This window comes from Bubalus kerabau, chromosome 3, assembly GCF_029407905.1.
Source record: "Bubalus kerabau isolate K-KA32 ecotype Philippines breed swamp buffalo chromosome 3, PCC_UOA_SB_1v2, whole genome shotgun sequence".
Lineage (NCBI taxonomy): Eukaryota > Metazoa > Chordata > Mammalia > Artiodactyla > Bovidae > Bubalus > Bubalus kerabau.
The window spans coordinates 26,233,095-26,257,594 of NC_073626.1; the positions used below are offsets into that span (position 1 = coordinate 26,233,095).

The 24,500-nt window shown below is 40.9% G+C and overlaps 2 protein-coding genes across 2 annotated transcripts; one reads left to right on the top strand and one right to left on the bottom strand.

Annotated features, from left to right (window-relative positions):
- Positions 1 to 1,763: 1,763 nt before the first annotated feature.
- Positions 1,764 to 9,243, bottom strand: LOC129647550 (butyrophilin-like protein 1). Its single transcript, XM_055574631.1, is given in 9 exon segments — positions 1,764 to 3,074; positions 3,787 to 3,813; positions 5,770 to 5,796; positions 5,979 to 6,005; positions 6,096 to 6,116; positions 6,673 to 6,873; positions 7,015 to 7,296; positions 8,157 to 8,507; positions 9,165 to 9,243. Coding segments are annotated over 9 exon segments (1,515 nt in total). The 3' UTR covers positions 1,764 to 2,574.
- Positions 9,244 to 16,144: 6,901 nt separating this feature from the next.
- LOC129647551 (butyrophilin subfamily 3 member A2-like) lies at positions 16,145 to 23,823 on the top strand. Its single transcript, XM_055574632.1, has 9 exons — positions 16,145 to 16,223; positions 16,777 to 17,124; positions 19,063 to 19,344; positions 19,698 to 19,865; positions 20,238 to 20,258; positions 20,353 to 20,379; positions 21,420 to 21,446; positions 21,661 to 21,687; positions 23,120 to 23,823. The coding sequence occupies exons 1-9, from the start codon at positions 16,145 to 16,147 to the stop codon at positions 23,770 to 23,772; spliced, it is 1,632 nt and encodes a 543-aa protein (XP_055430607.1). The 3' UTR covers positions 23,773 to 23,823.
- Positions 23,824 to 24,500: the final 677 nt, after the last annotated feature.

Consider the following 24,500-nt stretch of genomic DNA (forward strand, 5'->3'; position numbering starts at 1 on the left):
TGGATGAGTTACAAGCTGGAATCAAGATAGATGGGAGAAACATCAACAACCTCAGATATGCAGATGACATCACTTTAATGGCAGAAAGTGAAGAGGAACTAAAGAGCCTCTTGATGAGGGTGAAAAAGGAGAGTGAAAGAGCTGGCTTAAGAATTAAATATTAAAAAAACTAAGATCATGGCATCTATCCCCATTACTGCATGGCAAATGGTAGGGGAAAAAGCAAAAGTAGTAACAGATTTCCTCTTCTTGGGCTCCAAAATCACTGTGAATGGTGACTGCAGTCATGAAATCAGAAGACAATTGCTTCTTGGCAGGAAAGCGATGATGAACCTAGACGGTGTATTGAAAAGCAGAGATACTACTCTGCTGACAAAGGTGTGTATAGTTAAGGCCATGGTCTTCCCAGTGGTCATGTACGGTTGTGAGAGCTGGGCCGTAAAGAAGGCAGAATGCCAAAGAATTGATGCTTTTGAACTGTGGGCTGGAGCAAGGAGATCAAACCAGTCAATCTTAAGGGAGATCAACCCTGAATATTCACTGGAAGGACTGATGCTGAAGCTGAAGCACTAGTATTTTGGTCATCTGATGGGAAATGATGACTCATTGGAAAAGTCCCTGGTGCTGGGAAAAAATTGAGGGCAGAAGGAGAAGAGGGTGTCAAAAGATGAGATGGCTGGACAGCATCACTGATGCAATGAACAAGAACTTGGGCAAAGTCCAGGAGATGGTGAAGGACCAGGAGGGCTGGTGTGCTGTAGTCCATGGGGTCACAGATTCCAAAAAAAAAAAAAAAACTGGGCAACTGAACAACAACAATGGTAATTCTACATTTAACTTATTGAGAAACTTCTAAACTATTTTCCACAGTGACTGTGTTGTTTTACATTTCTCCACATTCTTTCCAACACTTGTTATTTTCCACTTGGTGAGGGGGGAATGTAGGGAGGACATAGAATATCCATCTTAGAGGGCATGATGTGTCTGACTCTTTGCAACCCCGTGGATTCTATAGTCCATGGAGTTCTCCAGGCCAGAATGCTGGAGTGGGGAGCTCTTCCCTTCTCCAGGGGATCTTCCCAACCCAGGGATCCAGCCCAGGTCTCCTGCATTGCAGGCAAATTCTTTACCGGCTGAGCCACCAGAGAAGCCCACATTGTGGTTTACGTTTCCCAAGTAACTAATTGTGTTGCACATTTATTGACCATTTGCACATCTTCTTCAGAGAAATATCTGTTCAAATCATTTGTTCATTTAAAAACTTGAATTGCTTTTCTTTTTATTATTTAGTATTACAAATTCTTTATATATTGTTCATACTAAACTCTGATGAATAATTTGTAAATATTTTCTCTCTTTCTATGAGTTGCCTCTTCACTTTTTTGATAGTGTCTTTTGGTGCACAAAACTTGTAACAAAGTCAAATTTATGTTTTTCTTTGTTTGGTTGAACTTTTGGTATCATAACTAAGAAACCTAAACCAAGCGCCAAAACCAAGATTTACCCCTATGCTTACATTTAGATCTGTAATCCATCTTGAGTTAATGTTCCACATATGATGTGAGATAGAGGGCAGCTTCATTCTTTTGCCTGTAGATGTTTGTTTACTTTCCCTTCACTGTTTATACCTCGATGCGCTCTCATTTGACTCTGGTTTCCCCAGACCTCATCATCTTGCCATCATCACATTTGTTAGAACTGGATTGTGATTGATATTTATTTTTTCTTTATCAAATTATCCTTGCATTTAAGATACAGTTTAGTTGCTCATCAAATTATAGTTTAACTTTTCTCCTTCAACAATTGAAAATAAAACTCTTCTGTCATTTTTATTCAGTGCTGTTGTGCATCTAATTGTTGTTTAATCAGTGCTACTAAAGTGTGATCCATGTGTGCATGTATAAGTCACTTCAGTCATGGCCAGCTCTTTGTGACCCCATGGATGGTAGCCTGCCAGACTCCTCTGTCCATGGGATTCTCTGGGTAAGAATACTAGAGAGGGTTGCCATGCCCTCCTCCAGGGGTCTTCCTGACTTAGGGGTCAAACCCACATCTCCTGAGAATCCCGCATTACAGATGGGTTCTTTACCACTAGTGCCACCTGGGAAGCCCCAAAAGTGTGATCCATAGATCAGTGCATATTTGTAAACTGTTTCTTACCAATTCTTCATGAAACAAATATAGAAATAAAGTATTACAACATTTGGAGTGAATTGATAGAAAATGTTAGGTATATGATATTTAATAATAAAATTTCCAATCACATGTCTTTGTACTCACTTCATCATTTCCAGTAGTTTATTCAGAAAAGTATGTCTGTGATATATAATATACAATGCAAAAAATATTTACAACAACCACAAGATGTGGAAAAGATTCTTCTCTGCAAATTATTTGAGAAACACTGCTTGATGTGGCTGGAAACTTTGGTCATGCAGATTCATGGAGACTTAAATCAAGAGGCCTCATAATCGGTGGTCCTGAGGACACCCGTCAAGACTGGAATCCTTGGGTTTACAAAAAATGGGCTACTATCTTCACAATTTCTAGGTTCTTATTCTAAGTCACTCAATATCATGCAGATGGGGAGAACTCCATGGATTTCAGTTTGAAGTAAGGATAGACTGACCCAGAGAAGTTGGCGTGGGTGAAGGAGAAGATGTGGGTTTCATCAGTCATGTTATAGAAAGAAATGTCACTATCCTCATAATCCAAGAAAATCACAATCTTTAGTGGACACTTTTCAATCAGGAGAGACTCTTTGTGGAAAATGCCTCGGCGAGAACAAGTGAGAGCCCTGTATTCACATCCCTTCTTCTCTAAGACGTTGAACTTCATCTTCTCTAGATCACTGAGTAGCCCACTCTTCTCTGTGGGCTCCTCATAAATGCCTAGAGTCCATTCATCAGTGTCCTCAATGTCCACCTCCCAGTAATATCTCCCCTTAGTGAATCCTTTCTGATCAAGTTTGAGAAGGTTGCCACCTCCTTGCTTTTTACATAATACTGCCTGAGGTTCCTTTCCGAAGTCAGAATTGTTCTGATGAACATTTTCATGATTTTCAGTCACAAGAACTGGAAGAAATAAAAAGGAAAGGATAAAGCCAAGACTGCATATTTCAGAAAACTGTTGTACAGGAGAAACTTTAACAAAACAGAGCAAATGTGTAAGGAGTGGTGAAAAGAACACCTCTCCTCTGAAGGTGTGTGTGTTGGGGGAGGTGGAGCTGGGCGGGAGGGGGGTTTGATGGGTTCTCTTGCTACTTATTCTTGCTACCCATTCTATGCTACTTGTCTTATCTTTGCCATGGTCAGTGTTTTGACAGAGTGCCAGTGTGTGCAGGATCTTGAAATGTTTACTGAAGAACGGTGTTCCTGCCATGTTCTCTGCAAATTAGTCCTATTTTCCTCAGTCACAGGCTCCCTGTGAGCTGACCTCTCTAGAAAGAACAGCTGAATTGCTATTTTGAGCCCTTTTTACTTAGTGTGGGGTCTCCTCAGCTGAGGGGCTATGCTAATTTCTGTTTCAGAACCAAGTGGACCCCACAGACAGGGAAGCTTTGTCAGCATTTGAAAGGGGAGGCACGACCAGAGTAGCTAATCCTAGCAGCAGTTGTCAGTTCAGGCTAACACTGAATGCTTTTCATGTCCTCCTTCTCTTTACCAGAACAGTAGTGCCTGTCTTTTCAGCTAGGAGAGGATGTTAGGAAGGATAAGCAGGGTCTCAGAGGAGATCTCAGAGGGCAGGTTAGAAGGGGGTCAAAAAGATAAATAAAGAACCACTTACCACGTTCAAACTGTTCCTTCCTCCAGTCTGAAAAAGAGCAACATGAACTGAAACCAGACGGAAGTACACCCAGGGGATGAAAAGGAAATAAGATGACTTTCCTGACTCATCACTTTCTCGTGGTGACATTCCCTTCCTCCTCAAAACTCCTCAAACTCTGGTAGTGTCCAGAAACTACAGGACAAGTAGTACACTTTCTGTGCGCTCAGATTAGAAACCATCACATAATTCAGCCAGAAGCTGGGGCTGTTCTCCAACTTAAGGCACATTTGGAGACCCCAGGAGTAGGGTTTGATCCTCTACATGCCACTCTACTGTGCTCTCCAGACTTCTGTGGGCCTCCTCATTGATGATGAGAGCTATAAAACATATTTTTAATTTAATTCTATTCTATTCCTCCTCTAAACCCCTCTATCTATTTACAGTTTTTCTGGCCTATGATCTCCTCAGAGATCATTTAAGTTTATGACCAAAGCATTTAAATGAGCCCTTATTACTTTGACCCAGATTGTTATCAGATAGCTTATATTTTTCTCCAGAGACAGATTCCTAGTGGGAAAAAGAATTGCATCTGCTTCTGCCTGTGGCCACTTCTCTTATAACAGGCCTTGTGATTTTATTTGAAGATTGGGTATTCTCATTGAATCTTGAGACAATAGGTAGATAAGGACCCATCCATAATTCTTGGCTGGAGCAGCTCTGTGGTTTCTCACTAAACTGCCCTCCCATCAGAAGTGTAGCACTTGGATGCATGGAATCTATAAATATATGAGTCAAGGAGGACATCAGAGATCATGTATTCCAGTCTCTTCATTTAAAGAGATAAAGACACTGAGGTCAAGAAATATAAAATAACCTGACTTCCCAGTTGTAATTGACAGATTTGGAATTAAAAGTGTCAAAAGTTGTCCTTAGTTCTTTGTTCACTCCTTTAGAAACACAGGAACGTTTCTCAGTATCTCATAAAAGAAAACTCTTAACAAAACTGCTTAATCAGCTTTAATCCTTGGGAGGAGTTCCTCTGACCTTCTCTTATCAGAGCACTCATCAGGCTGTGTGTAGTTGCCTGGTTCCTGATTTCCTTCCCCCAGTGGACTTTAAGTTCCACAAGGTCAGAGATAATAACTTGTGCCACCAACATCTAGCATGCCTGGCATATAAAACTTGCATAGATATATATTCAAGGAATGCCCTAGTGTGTTTTTGAGATCCAATACCATATTACACACACACACAAACAGAAACAAATGAGTTATAAGCCTACAGAATACGTAGACTCAGATTTCAGAAGGTATGCTGCTGCTGCTGCTAAGTCGCTTCAGTCGTGTCCGACTCTGTGTGACCCCATAGACGGTAGCCCACCAGGCTCTGCCATCCCTGGGATTCTCCAGGCAAGAACACTGGAGTGGAACGTATAAAAATAGCCAATTCCCCCTACCTCCAGATAAACATATTTATGCAGAAGATATTAAAATATTTTGAAAAACTGTTTTTCAACTTTTTCATACATAAACCTTCTCCCTATATATTGAATTTTACTTTATTTCAAATAGGTAAAATAAGTACAATCATAGTTAATATACTTCTCTGAATATAAAATATATTTTCTGATCTTTTAAACTTTTTTTGCAGAGTAAAAATGCTGACATAATATATTCTTTATTCTTCCCAGATCTCCTCAAAGTCACCCTGAGTTCCATCTTTCTCTTCTCCATAGGGGAAGGGCTAACAATGCACATTCATGCTGTGTCCTACCCCAGTCCTGTAGTGGAATTGACTAGTCAGCAGTTATTTCTCCTTCATTATCAGCTCTGGAAGACAATTGGTTATTTGAGTCTCCAAATACAAAACACTACAGAGTGATACCAAATAAAAATTTCACAACTTTCAAGTGTGTGTACGTGTGTTTATATTTATCACCCTGCTTATTATGCTCAGAATACCAGAGGCATTTGGCAAGATGAGGGCCAGAGGTTTACATACCAGGATATATCAGGGCCTTCTTCCAGTCTAAAACAGAACAAATACAGGAAAGACAAGATGAGACATTAATCTGCAACCTCAAATTTGTCTTCCTCTCCATAATTTCTCTTCCACTAATCATCATGAATCCTTTAGTCTTTTCTCTGAGAATAGGGAACTGAGAACTTGTTGGACGTCAGGGTATTAATTGACATGACTGAGTTGCTTACCTTTATTGTATAATGCCTTTCGTTGTTCTGAAAGAAACAACATTCAGTGAGAGACCCAGAACAGGTGTGAAAAGGGGTACAAATTCTATACAGGGCATGAGAAGAAGTAAGACTCACTGAGATCTTCCGCAAGCTTCCCTGAAAGAGAAAGATAGAAAATCCATCAAATTGAGTTTTAGTTGCTCCTGAACCCAGTGAGTAGTTAAGTGAACTCAATTTGACCTTCTCTTAAGGAGCCCATCGTTAAGCAGGTGAGAAAGATTAATGAATATCTTTGTCAAATATAAAAGGGCAAGCTCTAAGAAAAGTTATGTGGGAAGAATCCTGGGGTCACACAGGAAGGCAAGTCCATGCTTCCTGGGAGTTTGATTTCTTAGGTGTTTCTGGAGCTTATTCTTGAAGGATAAAAAGGAAGAGAAGATAAAGGAAGACATTTCTACAAAGAGAAACAGGTTGGGGTACAGAGGCTTGAAAGGGCATGGTGTGGATTGGAGGCTTATGACCACTGCCCACAGATCTCCTAACTTCCCATGTGGTTTTCTCCTTTGCATAGGACTCCCAGTTCTGTGGAATTCTTGGCACCCTGTGTTTTCCCCAGGATTCTTCAACAATTTTTTATTTCCCCATCTACCCTGCACACACAGTATCTGCAGCTTTTCCAAGAACCTCTGATTTGACTTGCTGCCCGATTTACTTTTGAATGAATGTGCCTCTTCCTTTTCTCTCGCCACCTTGTCTCTTTCATGAGATGCTTTCTTCCTTTTCTCTACTTCTCCGTTTTTGGCTTTATGTTCTTTCCAGCCAATGTAGCTGATCCCGATGAGGAGAAGCACCAGCACAGGGAGTGTCCCAGCCAGGGCTGTCTTCCATGGAGGCGTTCTGGGGAAGAAGGGCTCTGACACAGGCATGTGGAGACACAGTGAGAGATGAACCTGGAGGAAGCCCCGCCCACTCTCCAAGGCTCCCTTCAGCCCTCCTTCACTCCTCCCTGCTGGGAAGACACCCAGCTCTGCCTCGGGGTTTGTGCCTGACTGACCTGGAAGGAAGATGGCTGATGCTTTCTCCTGGCCAGAGACAGGGTTCTGGATAGAGCAGGTCACATTGCCCAGAGAGCTGTCTGTGACCACAAGAGATGCCTCTACATGGAAGAGCCCATCTCCATCTTGAGTCTGAGATTCAGAGAGGGATAGTAGCTTCTCTCCCGCCATGTCACTCCACTGCACCCTGGGTTTGGGGAACCAGCCACCTGAGGAGCACAGAACTTGGATCCCGTGATCCTCAGGCCCCATCATGCGAACATGAGGGGCAGAGCCCAAGCCTGAGGAAAGAAGACATGTCCCTGAGGCCTGTGGTCCCTTGGGGGCTCAGGAGTCCCTCAGGCTGAAGGTCTAATTGCCCATCACTAGGCTGATAAGTCGGAGAAGGCAATGGCATCCCACTCCAGTACTCTTGCCTGGAAAATCCCATGGATGGAGGAGTCTGACAGGCTGCAGTTCATGGGGTTGCTAAGAGTTGGACATGACTGAGCGACTTCACTTTCACTTTTCACTTTCATGCATTGGAGAAGGAAATGGCAACCCACTCCAGTGTTCTTGCCTGGAGAATCCCAGGAACGGGGGAGCCTGGTGGGCTGCCATCTATGGGGTCGCACAGAGTCGGACAGGACTGAAGCGACTTAGCAGCAGCAGCAGCAGCAGCAGCAGGCTGATAAGTAAACTGAAGTTCAGAGTTCAAAACTGCTCACAGTCAGCATTAGGCTTACCTCTGATTCTGAAATCAATATTAAGTTGATTCTGAAATCAACTTAATGCTTTTGCACTGTACTAGGACTGAGAGAGCTTTGGGTCATTCCAAGAAGAAAAAAGCATGGGGACAATCAAAGAAAAAGTGAGTTTAATTCTACAAGTTGTCTTTCTCTTCTGACTGGGTAAAAAATATTTGAAGATGCCAGTATCTATCTGAATTAATACAAATTAATAAACTTTTGAGATCTTTTTGGATACCGAAATATCTACAGGAAGATTGCCTCCTTTGGTGTTTAAAAGCAGAGCATGTGGTTCTGTCCTCATTGTACAGTTTAGGAAGCTGACATTCTGCAAGGCAACATATGGAAGATCCTGAGAAATACCAGTCTAGGGATCCAGACGTTCTCAACATAGGTATGCTAAATTAACATACCTATCACATGCAGCTCCACAACAGCTTCCCGGGAGATGTGACCATCATTAAAATGACACCAATACTGGCCATCATCAGAGGCACGAACGTGTTGGATCAGCAGGGCCACAGCCCCTCTGCCGATGGAGTCCTCCACCAACTCTGTCCTACCACGGTACTCCAGCATTTGCTCCCCGTCCTGTTACTGCCCATCCTGGTACACGAGCACCGCCGGGGAGAGCTGGGTTCGGTACCATCGGATCTGCATGTGGGCTGCACTCTGCTCAGAGGACAACTGGCAGGGCAGAGTGGCATCTGCTCCTAGTGAGACCTTGATGGGCTGAGCTGGTCCCATCACAGAAAACCCGGACACTGCATGAAAATCACAGACAGATTAGGGGAAGCGGTAGGGGAGGAGATGAGATGGTAGACCCACCTGCATTTCTTAATGTGAGACCCAAATGTATTTTTCTTATTTGTGTTTTTTGATATCCAATTAAAGAGACAGTATCAGAAAATATCATTATTGAGACCTCATGGCTGGTTATCTTCAAACCTGGAGTCTGAAAATTTCAACTTGAGGGGCCCCTTTTACTTTATGAAAGATGGATTCATGTCCCAGAAAGAATAAACGGTTTGTCCAAGATCATAACCCGCTCAGGGATCCTGAGTCTAAATTCTTTGTTTTCAAATTTGGGTTTTCTTGGCAGTGTAAACATTACAAAGTATATTTTAACAGTTACATCAAATTTAAACAGATCACTAAGATCACTCACATTCAGTAAAGATTTAGATAAATATTATAGCTGTGATTTTTATGAGATATGCTCAAAGGATGTTGATGTGAAGGAGATCGCTCCCACCCTTCACCTGACTGGTCAAGCCTTCTGTTGGCAGAAGACAGAGCCATAATTTTCCCAGGTATAACTGCCTTTGAGAGGGTGCAGAGTTGGGACTGGTGGACCTACTGTATAAGAAGAGCCACTGAAAACAAACCAACAAATGAAAGGTATGAGGGAAAACACTGACCTGGGGAGCCCCACATGGACACCCAGAGAAGGAGAGCGGGGAGAACATCAGCAGGAAAGAGGCCAGGAAAACCTGCCATCTTCTTCAGAGCAGAACATGGAGCACGCTGGAAGCACAAAACATTCATTACAAGGATGTTGAGAAGGTGGTGAGAAGCCAGCCGAGTGAAAGTTCTCAGAAGAAAAGAAAACAAATCCCATGTGCAAAGACTTACTTTTATACACAGGATTTTGGCCGTTTTCCCTTACAGACCTTAAGACAAACACCACCAACTCCCAACCGTTCCCATGGGGTTTTGTTTTTTTTTTCCTTCCCTCTTTTGTTTTTCTGAAAACCGTTTCCCCAGCAGGTGTAGGAAACGGTAAACCGTTCTCTTGTGTCCTGTGGGCTTGCTTGCTTATCTATGGATTCACCACCTCGCCAGGGCTCTCTTGAAATTGAAAACCTTGAGTTCAACATTGAGAAATGAAATCAGACTCAAAATTCATCCACTTTCCTCAGTCAAACTATTTCTCCCCTCCATTCACTTGTTCATCCATTCATTCATATATTAATTTATTTTGACCACAAATACTCCTGTAGCTTAATTCCTGAAAGGGAAGGGAGTTTTCTCACCACATGAGCCCAGAGCTCAAGCCCTTCTTTTCTCAGGACCCACATGTCCCACAGACACACCTGCACGTCCCACATGTGTTTTTCTCACCATCCAGGTTGAGCCAAGGGGGTTTCTGGGCCAAGCTCCTGGTCTCCTTAGTGCAACTACACGATCTGGCTCCAGACACGATTTGCACCTGGTTGTTCTCGTGGTCAGCATCCAAGGGTGTGGCTGCAGGCGATGAAAACAGCAGGTTTCTAACCCATTCCTCGATTAGGAGAATATTCTTAGTAAGGAGGACAAATAATGCTGCCAAGAAGAATGGGCATTTGAATGCCTCTTCTGGAATGGGTTTAATGAGAAAGTCTCAGCCTGCCTCCAGCACTGCTACTAACTTTGAAAGTGGAAGTAATAGTTCATCCCAGAGGACTCTGGACTGGGCTGAGCCATAGAATGATAGAAACTCTAAAGCTGCTTTGATCGACAGTGTTCATTATGGCTCCCTGATCCCACCTGCAAAGGACAGAAATTGCATCAGCTGGGGAGAAAGAATCATCTTCCTGTATAATATCCAAGTCAGTTGGTCATCCAAATGCTTGATTCACAAATTTAGATGATTGAGAGGATAAACCCAATAGCAGCACGCTTCCTCCTACCACACCATAGCTGACATTGGAAGCCATGTGCAGAACTGCATGGGGGACAATAAGACATCAGGAATGGAGGACTCTGTGCTCTGAGAATATTAGGGCTCTGTTTCAAAAAAAACCTTGGGGTTCCCCAACATAGAATAGATGTAAAAACACAGTAATAGAGTGCCAGATACAAAATGCTCACACAGAGTTTTCTTCCCACTTCACAGTCTTTCCAAGCGTAATTCATGTTCTTTTCATGTCACACAAGATTTACAGATAATCAGGGACAAAAGAGGCAATTGCATAAATATTAATATGTAAGTCTGGACAAATGAATACCAAAACCCTAAATAAATATTCTCTGGAGATAGGTACATTTGCCTTTTTTAAGAAATCAAATGTACTGAGATATAATTTGCGAAGAATGGAATGCATGGCTTTAGAACATGCATTTCAATGAGGTTTCACAAATGCTCACACTCATGTAATTACCACCTCATTGAACAATGGAACATTTTTGTCTCTTGAAATTTTCCTCATGTTCACTGTCCATCAATCCTCTCATGTTCACTGTCCATCAATCCTTTCCAAAGGGGAAAAAAAAACAGTATTCTGATATAAATTGTGATAGCTTAATCTTGCCTACTCTTAGAAACTTCACCAAAATGGAGTCATACAGTATACACCCTTTTGTGCTTGGTTTTTTGGCTAAACAAAATGTTTATTTGAGGCTCAACCGCATTGTGTGTATCAATGCATTTAAAATTTTTTCTTGCCACATAATATTACACTGTTTGAATATAGGACCATATATTCTGGATTTCCTTCAGGGCTGTCTCCCTTCCTCATACAGGTCCATCTCCTTCCACTCAAATTCTTTCACACCACTCTAAGCAGCACTCCTCCATAAAACTATCCTGTCTTATTAGGGGTCTGACACCTACCTTATGGTTTAGGTCTGAAACACTAAAGAACGGGAAGGGAAAACTGAAGGAGAAAAGGAACTATCTGAAAATATTATTTGCCTCTTTTGTTTACTCTGAAATGTATGATACATCTTTGTGTATATATTCTATCTCAAAATGTAGATAGACTAATATACATTTCCAACAGTTAGAAAAAATAAATTTTAAAAATTCACATACATATTTAGGCATTTTTCCCAATTATAGAGAATTGTTTGAGCCAATTAATCTGTGAAGAATATTTAGAGGGAATTACATTGAATACATATCAGCATTTGTGTGTTTAAGAGAGAAAGGTGAAAAGGGAGAGAGAGGGAAAGAGCTACAAGGCATTATTAATTTTAAAGAGCAGTTTTTAAAACAGTGTGAACAGTATGATCTTGCTTTTTGCAAAAAATAGAAAAATCACAGCAAAATAATAATATTTCCACTCAGCTATATGTATTTCTGAGTGGAGGAAATAAAGGTGTTTCTGTCTATAATTTTGGTTCTTTCTAATTTTCAGATTTCTCTAACTTAAAAAGCTAAAGAAGAATGTGTGTATATAAAAATCTTTAATGCAAATATGAAGTATATTAGGAAGGATTCATTCATAGAAGATGTAGGATTAGAGAAACAATCAGCATTCTTGGGAATGAAAAATTGTTTTTAAATAGAAAACAAATGGAGGTGTCATCTCTGAGTAGACACTGCTGAAGATCAAAATATTGGGTTAGAAAAAGGGAGTTACTACGTAGTACTTAAAACAAAAAGATTTAAAAATTAGGAAATTTAGATTGAGCAAATCCACCCAGAACTTCGGCATTCACCCAGAATGTTTCCCAAGATGAAAAGATAAGGGGCAAGAATCAGAAGGAAGGGTACTTCACAAAAAGCTGACTACTAGAGAAGAAGAGTCATTTATACATGAATTCTTGTAACGTTTTAAAGCTACAAACAAACAACTAAACAAAACACAAAACCTCAAAGTTCCAGGGTGCAGAAAAATTTGTTATGTACAAAAGAAAAAAAAGATCAGATTCCATCATACATGTCATTCAATAGTAATTACTAGAAAACAGTTGAATGGAGTCTTCATTTTTGTCAACAGAAATGCAATTAACAATCAAGTGAAGAAAACAAAGGGAGAATTTCATTCAAGTCAACTGAGGATTATAATTCAGAGACAGATTCAGAAGCTCTGAGAACTCTCCCACCTGTTAGAAGTTGAAAGTACACCGTACACATTTTTTTTCCCCATGTGCTTTTTTTAATATAAATTTATTTATTTTAATTGGAGGCACCACCGTACACATTTTTAAGACAAAAGATTGTCATCAAAATGACATACTGACATCTTACATGAAAGTTCACCAGAGCTAGTCCAGGTAAGCATGTACAAAGCAAGTAGTAAGTCTCCACGATTCCTTACAGAGTCAGGAAAGAATGCTGTTCTTTTAAGAAGTTACATTGCTAGTATTAGAAGAAAGGAAAAAAATTATCATATAGTCAAGCCAGCATTCTCGCCTTTGAGGAGGTCTTGTTAATGTACAATGCAGAAGCACATTACATATTACAGGGGGAGGAAAGAGACCCGAACAGACAAATAGAGAGAATTTTGTGCTTAAATTTCCTTGTCCTGCTTTAAAATATAAATTTTATTTCATCACTTTCCTGAGTAGAAACTAGAATTTTCTAAACAACAAAACTAGCATTAAGTGTAAAAGAAAATTCTGGACAAGCAAGGAATCAGAAGTTGTTTCTTTTTTCTCATAAAACTTCTCTTATATGAAAAGTGAAGGTTGCAGGTTAAACACAAGGGCTTGGAGCGGAGAAAAGGTACAAATACTGCTGGGCTACATCCCGTAGTTGTTTACTCCCACTCTTTGTTATCTGACTTGGAGTAAAGTGAAAGATAGGAGATTTAGCAAATGTGTTCTGGCAGTATGGGCTTCCTAGGTGGCTCAGTGGTAAAGTATCCTCCTGCCAATGCAAGAGACTCAGGAGACTTGGATTTGATCCCTGGGTGGGGAAAGTCCCCTGGAGGAGGAATGGCAACCCACTCCAATATTCTTGCCTGGAAACTCCCATGGACAGAAGAGCCTGGGGGCTACAGTCCACAAGGTCGCAAAAGTTGGACACTACTTCAAGACTGAGCATGCATGCATGTCCTGACATTAGTCACGTAGAAATGGAGGAATCATGGGGTGACTTAATCTCCTTTTTCTGATACCTTTTTCCAATAGAGTATTTGCCTCCATGATGACGGCATGGTTTTCCTGCGGCAGTGACTTTATAAATTTTAATCGTGTTCCAAAAGTATGATAGCATTATTCATACTCATGTCAAACCCCTGCCTATTTAGGAAATGCAAATCCAAATCTCTAGTGAGATTAGATACTTAAGCAAGTTTCAAAGAGAATACTTGGGAGAAGCAGATAGTTTGGTATTAATTTTATAGACAGATCTGGGGGCGGCTTGGCACTCTAAGCACAGTGGAAGAAGGAGTTAGGTGAGTGTCATACTGGGTCGTTCTACTAATGGATTTCTATTCATTAAAAACTGAAAGAAATTGTTAAATCTCACCAAGTCAAAAAGTAAAAGATTTTATGTGACATAGTTGTTATATTATGTAAAACCTCTCTAACTTCATTTATATGTTCTGGAATGGTTCTGTTCATTTCTGATTAATTATGGTTATAAACTATTTTGAGTTCCAAACTGATTTTGCATTTTTTAATTCTGCTGTAGGCTGTTAGCACCATGCAGTCCCTGGAAGTTATGTGCTCATGATGAATGTCACCATTTGAAGGGGTCATCTCGTTTCTCTAAATGATTTCTCTCTGAACTTTATTTTCATTTTAAAATTAATATTGCCATATTTAAAATTTTGTTAGACTATGTCTGGTTTGTGAAAGGGAAAGTGAAATTCACTCAGTTGTGTCTGACTCTTTGTGAACCTATGGACTATAGAGTCCACGAAATTCTTCAAACCAGAATAATGGTTTGAGAAAGGTAGCCTTTCTCTTCTCCAGGGGCTCTTCCCAACCCAGGGGTCAAACCCAGGTTCCCTGCATTGCAGGCGGATTCTTTACCAACTGAGCTATCAGGGAAGCCCCATGTCTGGTTTATACTTGCTTATCTCTTGTTACTATATCTCTTACAATCCATACAGAAATGTTCAATCTTAGATCCAGAATATCAAAAATGTAATTTAGAGTTTTTAAATTTTTTTCAGACTCTAACTCAGAATGTCTGTCATTCTAGACAAGAAAGGCAATTATTCTAAAACTTGTAGGATTTGAAGGATCTTCAAAACACAAATCAATTATGTAGCCACACAGCAGAACGTAAAAGTTACTGACACTCTTCTAAGTGGTTTACATATATTAATTCATGTAATCCTCATGACAGCTTAGGGTAGGTAGTATTATTAAACCCATTTTCAGATGAGAAAACTGAGGCACACAGAGAGCTTATGTAACTTGATCAAAACCATGAGCTTGTAAGTGACCTTACCAAGATTTTAACTCAGCCAGTCAAGTTCTAATATTTATTTTTTGAAGGCAATGGCACCCTACTCCAGTACTCTTGCCTGGAAAATCCCATGGATGGAGGAGCCTGGTAGGCTGCAGTCCATGGGGTCGCTAAGAGTCGGACACGACTGAGTGACTTCACTTTCACTTTTCACTTTCATGCATTGGAGAAGGAAATGGCAACCCACTCCAGTGTTCTTGCCTGGAGAATCCCAGAGACGGGGGAGCCTGATGGGCTGCCATCTATGGGGTCGCACAGAGTCGGACACGACTGAAGCGACTTGCAGCAGCAGCAGCAGCCTGGATAAATACACTCTCAGAGAAAAAGAAACCTCTGGATTTTGACCCTTTCCTTGGAAGTGTGCAAATATTAGATGGGTTTATTATTCATGCCAGGTCAAAGTTCTCTTTTCTTATTTGACTTTCAGTTTTGAATATGTTGGCAAGATAGAGGAGAATTGCACTGCTGAGAATTTCCCGAGCAGGGGCCATCTTTCTTCTAGTTCTCTGAAACCCTTTAAAAAAAAACCTAAGGCTTCCTTCAGGACCCCAAGGTTTCTAACGTCTGGTCTTCCCCTGGCATCTTGGAGCAAGTATCACAGGAGACACCTGCAGGCAGCCCACAGAGGGGCACCTGGAGGGACGACAAAGAGCATGGATTCCTGGTGCCTGTGGCAGCGTCAGTGAGAACTTCCAGGATGCCTTCATCCCCCTAAGAAGAACTTAGAAGACGTGAACAGTCTGTGTGAGTAGTACATATTCTTGGTGATGGGCGAGAGGGAGGGAAGTGAGAGAATCTGGTCAAAGACCCTGGGGTAGACAGGGGACAAGCCAAGTTGTATCTGCTCTTTCGTCATATAGGAATGTATGGTGAGAAAATCTGTCGAGGCTAGAGCAATGTTTATGCTCAAGCCATCTCTCTCAGTGGCTGCTCACTGCCTTTTCTCTGTCTTTCCATCTCTCTAAACCCCTCTGATTCTTCTTCAGAGGGGTTTAGAGAGACTGTGGTCAGATTTATCACATCAGAGCATGGCGGTTGAAGTAATACTGTTTTCTGGGAAAGGGGGAAACAAAAGGCCCTCTTTTGTGAACGTCAAAGGCTTCCCTGATGGTCCCTGAGAGAGACACTAGGGTTTCAGGAGGCCATTTCTTAGAAGTCCTGTGAACCACTTAGCTGTAATCTTTTTTACCTTGTGGGTCCCGTTTTTATCTTTACTCCAGCTATTTTCAGGACTCCCTCAATGTTATACTGTTCTGTACTCTGGAGAAGATGGTGTGTTCCCTGGCCTTCTCTCTGCTAAGAGGCCTTTTTCTGATCCTGCTTTTCCAGCTGTCCATGAGGGGCTCAGGTGAGAATATTTTATATACCTGGATTCTCTTACCCTCTGAGTAGAATCATTAAACCACTCTGCTGTGTCTCTTATAGACCTAGGTTAATTCCAAATCTTTTACTTTGATACAATAATGCATTTGCCCATACACAAGGGCAGATAAATCACTATTATTTTAGAGGTGAGGACCAGGTAGAATTTCTTTTCTGTTGCCTTCTAAATCATTTGGATCTCAATTTCTGGAGGAATGCATTTCTGATGCCCAAGATCTGCCAAAACTCTAGCTTCATGATTTTCCAGCACTCCTTCATCTTCCTCCATTACTACCATTGCAATTTAAAAATCATCTGTTTAATACACAATCACTCTGTTGACTGTGAGCTCCACAAGGGTGGAAATCTTCCTTGTCTTGTTCACTGCCATCTTCAGCCTGAATATGTGTGACAAATTATTGCTGCGTTAATTAGAGAGAGAATGCCCATGGGTCTCTGGGACCTGCGATGATACTGTGCTCTAAAAGGCACAGGCAGGGTATTGCAATATTCTTTTCACTTGTGACTCCATTCCACAGATTCCTTTTCGGTGACTGGCCCCTCGGAACCCATCGTGGCCATGCTGGGTGCAGACACGGTGCTGCCCTGCCGTGTGTACCCAGCCATGAATGTGGAGAATATGGAGATCCGGTGGTTTCGCAATCAGTTCTCAGAGGCTGTGTTTGTGTATCAGAATGGAATGGAGCAGGTGGGAGAACAACTAGTAGATTTCAAAGGGAGAGCCGAGTTGGTGAAAGACTACATCACCGAGGGAAGAGTAGCTGTGAGAATCCACAGCCTCCGGGTCTCAGACAATGGAATGTACAAGTGCTTTTTTAAAAAAGGAACTGATTTCGAAGAAGCCATTTTGGAGCTAAAGGTGATAGGTGAGTAATTATCATAACATACAGATCACTGTAAGGGAAATGTAAGTGTTCTGTATGTGATTAGGGGAGGAGGATGGTGAACAAAAGGCAAAAGTAGGTATCCTTGGAGGTGTCAACATCCTAGGCACTGAATTTAACCTCAAGTCATCTTAATCTATTTATGCATTTATTAGGATGTACTTTAAAAATAAATGATTTCCCTAAATATCTATCAAAAAAATAGATCATTTACTTCCCTCTATGTCTCTCCTCACATATTTTGAGGTAAAGCACAGTGATAAGCAAAATGTACCGTTACTCCCAGAGATGAGAATCCCAGCTGGCTACTGTGAGGGACAGAGGCTTAACTAGAAATGTTAGTGGTCCAGTCCCGCACGCACTGTTTGGAGGAAATGAGGGTTTGACAGAGTACCTTGAGATGCTGCTTCGTTGTGCTTGCTTTTTAATTTCATATACATGGACTATTTTATGTCTGCTTTGTTGTGGTTGTTTTGTTTTTTAGTCACCATTATGTTTGAGATCTTCCCATGTAGCTCATTGAATGTAGTTGTAGTAGTTCATTTCTCTCTTTTTTGTTTGTTTTGCTTTTACATTTAGATCTCGCGTCTGTAGAAAGATGTTTTTGATATACAATTTCATGATAAGTTCAAAATAATTTTTTGTAATGTATCTATTCACTTATCTCCATATCAATAGTGAACAGTGTAGGAAATCTCCACCAGAGGTACAGTACATTGCTTCCCATAAACTTCTTATGGGTAACTAGTGTAAGTCTAAATTAATGATTTATCTGTCTATTTCTTTGGTATTTCCATTTCTAAAGCTTTATACTCTCTGCCAAGACAAACATATTGTTTTTCTAGTTGTAAAGTTTTTCTCATTCTTTGAATATGTTAGGTTTACCTTAAATTAATACTCTCATTTAATACTACTCGTCAAACTATCTATACACTCATTTTATCCTCTTCTTTGTGTATAACTTTAGTGGAAAAGTCTAATCCATTAGGTCTTGAAGGAAAGAGTGACAAACTCTCCTGAGCTGTGTTACTGTGATCTCACTTTAATATCCGCCCAGTAAGAGGTCAAAGCTTTCATAGTTACAGAAATAACCTCATGCAAATGACAGCATTTTTTAGTACCTTTCCTGTTAGTTTATTGACTTCTGGGTATGAAGACAGGTCCAATCTTTTAGAAGCAGTTTGTTGAACAGGACTGAGCCAGACATGGTGGAGCCATATTTTATGATATCCAGTTTTATAAAGACAAATAATACATAGTCTTAGAAGTCAGAACAGTCATCATTATCAAAGACATGGTGGATTCATCTAGTATTCTGGTAGTGTTATACTTTAACACTGGTGTTGGATATGTGAACCTACTAGTAGACCCTGCCCATGCAGAATTGAAGAAGAGGAGGAGTGGAAAGAAAAGAAAGGCGTGAGAATGGAGAAGTTAAAACATCTTGACTCTTTCATGGACTCACTTTACCTTGTTAACTTCATCTTTTAGGTAAGCCTTACTCAGAGGAAGAAAAAAAGGAAAGGAAATTATTTAAGGAAGTGACTATGAGAAGTCTCAATTTAAGCAGCAGATGAAATAGACATGTGATATAGATACAGTAATCTTTTTCTGAAAGAATTTAACATCAACAGATTTTACTCTGCTCCTTCCCTATTATCCTTCTATGGCCAATTGCAGATATGCTTGTATTGAGGAGATATGACAGACATTGGTATAAGTCCCAGAATCAGCTTCAATGCTCTTTTACCTTTTAAACTTCAGATAACCATTGATCTCACGGGAAAAGAAAAGAACCCCCTTCCATCCACTGAGAACTATAGTGCTTTGTCCATCTTTCTCCACTGGTGTAGCTGTGAAATAGGAGGGACATCTGGACAAAAACTCTCCAAGTCTCAGATGAATGACTCTCCTCTCCAGGTCTAGGTTCTGGTCCTCGTGTTTTCTTGGTGGGTCCAGAAGATGGAGGAATAAGGTTGAAGTGCACAGGCAAGGGATGGTTTCCCCAGCCTGAAGTACAATGGGAAGATGTGAAGGGAAAGAAGATCCCATCTGTCTCTGAGGATGAGACACAAGATGATGATGGCTTGTTTCAGATTGAGGCATCCCTCATTGTGAGAGACAGCTCAATGACACAAGTGTCCTGTTCCATGAAGAACCCCTTCTTTGGACAAGAGCAAGTGGAAACCATTTTTATCCCAGGTCCGTGCTGCTCATTTGGGAGATAGGAGAGGAGTAAGGAAGGGATACGGGCTTCCCTGATGGTTCAGTGGGTAAAAAATCACCTGCAAATCGGAGACACAGGAGATGTGTGTTTGATCCCTGGATTGGGAAGATTCCCTGGAGGGAGGAAATGGCAACCCACTCTAGTATTCTTGCCTGAGAAATCCCATGGACAGAGGAGCCTTGGGGCTCCAGACCACAGGGTTGCAGAGTCAGACATGACTGAGTGTCTAAACACACTCACACACACAAGGAAGCGATATTTAGCACATGGGATGGGATAAGCTTGCTTGGTGTATGTTTTTAACCAGGTTTTGGGGATCCTGTGTCAGAATCCTTCTTCCCTAGGCCCTCTCCTTGGAAGGCAGCATTTGCTGTGACTTTGGTGATACTTGGGATTTCAGCTGGTGCTATTGTATATTTGGCCTGGAAAGAACGACAGGGAAAGAAGAAGCTATCAAAAGTCGAGGAAGAAAAGAAGGAAGAAAGTACATCTAAAGGTAAAACTGGGCATCAGACTTGGTGGGGATGTGTGACTTTATATATTTGTTAGCATGGCTGTGCATGTGGATGGCATCTTTGGGGAATGCAGAGATATGTGTAAGAATGAGTCAGAGCCCCAAGACCTCCAACAAAACATGGAGCTCAAGAACTTCCTGAGAAAAAAAAATATTATAATTGAGTCCATTGGAGAAGGAAAGATCACTGGTATAGGCATAGATAGAGCTTATTTTTTTTAATGGTCATAATGATAATTCTCAAAGGATTTTTTTTTTGTTCTAGATACATGGAAGTAGCATTTAGAATCTGGGCTTAATAACATAGTCTAAAAAATATTTTCTGTTAAACCCTTTTTTTTTTTTCCTTTTTAGAATCACTTAAGAGAGAGCTTGGTAAGTTTTCCATCTTCATTGCTCTAAAGTAGGAGATAAAGTCCTTACTGTATGCTGTATGTCTGGCATCTCACAGACTATTATTCCTTTTCAGCCAGAAGGAAAGAGTTATATCAGCAAGGTGAGTTATACTGTTGTTACAGTTGGGGAAACCCTCTCATCGGCCCTTTTCTTCTGGTTGCCTTCTATTTACCTTGTTAGTGAGAGAGGGACCTGCTTCCCTAAACAGTATAAAATGGTCAACCACATGATATCCAATACCGGACAAATAACAGCAGTTTTTTTAAGCACATATATCCTCACATATATACTCGCATCCTAGGAGAGAAAGACACCATGTGCCATGCCGGAGCACCTGGAGGTCGCAGTTGAGAGTGGAACAAATAGAGCAAGGCCTGTGGGAGGCAGGTTTTGTAGTAACAAGAGGATGAGGTGACCCTGTTTCTGTGGAAGTATGTAATTGGCTTGTTTGATTAATTGTGCAGGCTGACAGGGAGGTAAAATTCATTAGGTTGAAGATCAGGTGGGGTTCAGCTGTTTTGGCCAACAGGGAAATTAGCTGAGAGGGGAGATTTTCCTGATGGCTAGAGGACCTGTCTACTGAGAGCAGGTTGTCATTTCTTGTTTAGTCGCTAAGTTGTGTCTGACTCTGTGATCCCATGGACTGTAGCCAGCCAGGCTCCTCTGTCCACGGGATTTCCCAGGCAAGAATGCTGGAGTTGGTTGCCATTTCCTTCTCCAGAGGATCTTTCTGATCCAGGGATTGAACCTGGGTCTCCTGCTCTGTAGGCAGGTTCTTCACCATCTGAGCTAGAGCAGGAGAACTCACAGTTAGGCATTTGGAACCCTGTGAAGCTCAAGAGTATCAAGGCAGCACACAAAATTTTAGGCTTTCCAATATATTCTCAAAACTTAAGCCTACCTTTGCTTTCTCCCCAACCAAAAAAAAAAAAAAAAAAATGAACCTGCATATTTTGTCATAGGTGTAGAATGTGAAAAATGTGAGAAATAAAACTGGAGATGTAAAATAAGATAAGTACATCAGAATTGTCATTGAGATCATGAACACAGTATACTGTACTGTGGTAAACCCTCAGATTTTCACTTTCTGAAGTGACGTTGCTGTAAATGGGAGACTCTAATGCCTTTGTTTTATTTCAGACTGGAGAAAAGCTGAGTTATATGCTGGTGAGTAACTGATATTGTCTTGGGGCTTCAGGTACTTCAGGATTTCGTGAGGCATTTTCAGAGCATTTTTCAGATAGGAGCTATCCTCGGGAGATTTTATTTTGAATCTAGGAGTCCAAAAAGACACAAGGGGATAAAGGGAGAAGCTTCTCACTAGTTCAGAGGACATTAACTTGGCATATTCTTCCATCTGAATTTTGTTTTTCCTTTTTAGACTGGAGAAAGGAACAGTTCAAAGCAGGTGAGTTACTTTACTATTATTTGTCTCACATAATCTCTTCTATACAATTGAGAAACTATTTGTATAAACTCCCAACAATACTTAACTGGTTATTCATTCATGGCTTTCACTTCAATCTAACGCAGAAATGTAACCAGATTTCTTACCATTCTGACATCATTCATTCAGCATTAAATTATACAGCTATTTATTTAGTGCCTAGTAAATAAAGTGGATTTGGTCTCTGACTTTATGGGAAAGTGCATGTACAAACTGTGATGCATTATGAAGGAATAAGAGATTGCCATGAAGAAAAAATGGTGGATTCAAGGAATTCCCTTAAGGAATTTATATTTATTCTGAGACTTAAGTGCTACTGTTGATCTATTCACTATTCATGTTCAATCAGAAGGAAGCCTGCTGTATACTCTGTCTGAGACAGAGAAAGGCTTGTTGCATCTCAGTGCAAGTGGAAAATGGGCCCTGACAATCTTAGAATCTTCCCAAAATCACAACCCTCTATTTCTACTGCTTGCTATTCACTCTGAATATCCCTGTATCCACAAACATTGCCTAGTTAATTTAATCCTCCAAAAATTAAAATATATTCTAATCATTCCCATACACATTCTCATGAGAAAAATTTTAATTATTGAAGATGTTTGGTTTGACCAGAAGCAGACTCATTACTACTAGTATTTACACTATTGCTACTATTACTATAGTGTTACTATAACCATCAGAAGCTAAAATTTACCAAGTGTTCTCATGGACAAAATATAGTACTAAGTTCTCTGCATATTATCTCATTGTCTTCTCACAGTAGTTCTGTGCTGAGATATCATAATTATGTACACCTTCATGAGATTAAAGTGGGGCCGAGAGAAGCAAAGTAACTTCAAGATTGCCAATACTAAAAGCAGAGTAATTATAAAATTCAGATCTTTCTGACCACAGAGCCTGGGATTTCAACCATTAAAAGTATAATAAGAGTGTAAGATAAGTACTATAGATGGCTTAGTTATTACCTAATCTCACAGAAAAATGGCCCCAAAGAAACTTAAATGAAAGTGAGTACATTGTGATTGGAAATAAGACATGTCTTAATTATTAAGAGCAAGCAGTAAAGCAACTGGCATTAGCAGGAGGTTAGAGAAGCCCCAACTTGAAATACATGACCCTGGGGATTTTCAGATGAGACAGACTTCTTGGTTAAGTGTTCTCAGCCTGTCTGGAACACATGGTTACCCAAGGTCCCATTCATTCCTGGCCTTCTATGAGCTACACATCACATGTCTCCTGTGAATGAACATAGGAGAGAACATATGTTGTTTTACCTAATCTTCCATTTTTCTCATTTTTATCCATCCTCCCTTTCCCGTAATTTGCATCTTTCCTAAAGCCAACCAGTCTCCACTGTGGAATGACTTTATTTTCCCCTCCATACCTGCAGTGGCTTTCACTCTGGATCCGAAAACAGCTCACCCCAACCTCATCTTATCTGAGAACAAGCAACACATTTCTTTAAAAAATAACGTTTCCCAGAATGGTGATGCCTCAACACACGAAGATCAAGGGGTTTCTGAAGCCATCTTCAGTGTTCTGGGAGATAAGTCCTTCACCCAGAGGGACATGGAGAGACAATACTGGGAGGTAGAAGTAAATACGAGGACAGAAGCTGGATCTACAACTCGATGTGCTCTGGGCATTTGCTCAGAGACAGCAAAGAGAGAGGGCTGGTTTGTAGAAAGTCCAGATAAGAATTTTTGGGTTTTGGTACACGAGGAAGGAAAAGTCCTATTTCCCAACTCCCAGAAAAACTCTCCATCACTTAGGCAGCAGCCCCGCAGGATAAGAGTTTTCCTGGATTGGGAAGTTGGGAACCTGTCCTTTTATAACATGGCCGATGGGTCCCACATCTATTCTTTTACTGGCATCACCTTCTGTGGGACGCTTTTTCCTTATTTTAGCCTTCGGGGTACTGGCGCATCTTTGACCATCTGCTCAACTTCAGATCACCCTGAGAATTGTCCTGACTCTTCTCCAAAGACCTCTCTAACTCATTTAAGTAGTAGTGTCCCCCAAGAAGCTAACTCTCTGTTATAAGAAGTGAATGTCAGCACCTCTGCTGCCTCTGTTCAGGCTTCTTACAGGTATGTTGTCCAAGAAAGCTGTCCTTCTTGAAGAGTAGGTCATTCTCATTAGGTATAAACTACCCCCTTTCAAAGAGAGATAGAGGGAGAAAGAGAAATGGACAGCTAAAATGTCTGGGGGAATTTCCTCTAGTGTTATCTTTGGGAAGTACTTGATGTGGGCAGCAATGATTTGTTACAAGGAAACTCCAAGGAAACATATGGGCCTTTCTTAAGTTCTAGTACTTATTGTGTTTTGAAGTAAAGATGTTTAAAGCTACATTTAAAGTGAAAATCTCTGTTGTCACTATTTTTGTTATCAAATATGGAGGAGGGTTGTTGTTGCTCTTTAGTTGTTAAGTCATGTCCAGCTCTTTTGTGACCACAGGGACTGCAGCCAACCAGACTTCTTTGCCATGCAATTTCACAGGCAAGAATACTGGAGTGGGTTGCCATTCCCTTCTCTAGGGGATCTTTCTGACCCAGGTATCAAACTGACGTCTCCTGCATCTTCTGCATTGGCAGGCAGATTCTTGACCACTGAGCCACCTGGGAAGCCAAGGAGTTGGGAGTGATGTTTAAAGGGGAGGGTACCAGTTGAATACTACTGTTGGAGATACAGACATCTACTCAAGTCTTTTATAGGTATTGGCTCAGCTTGTCCTTTCTTCAGGCTTTAGTGTCCATCAGCTCCTAAAGTTG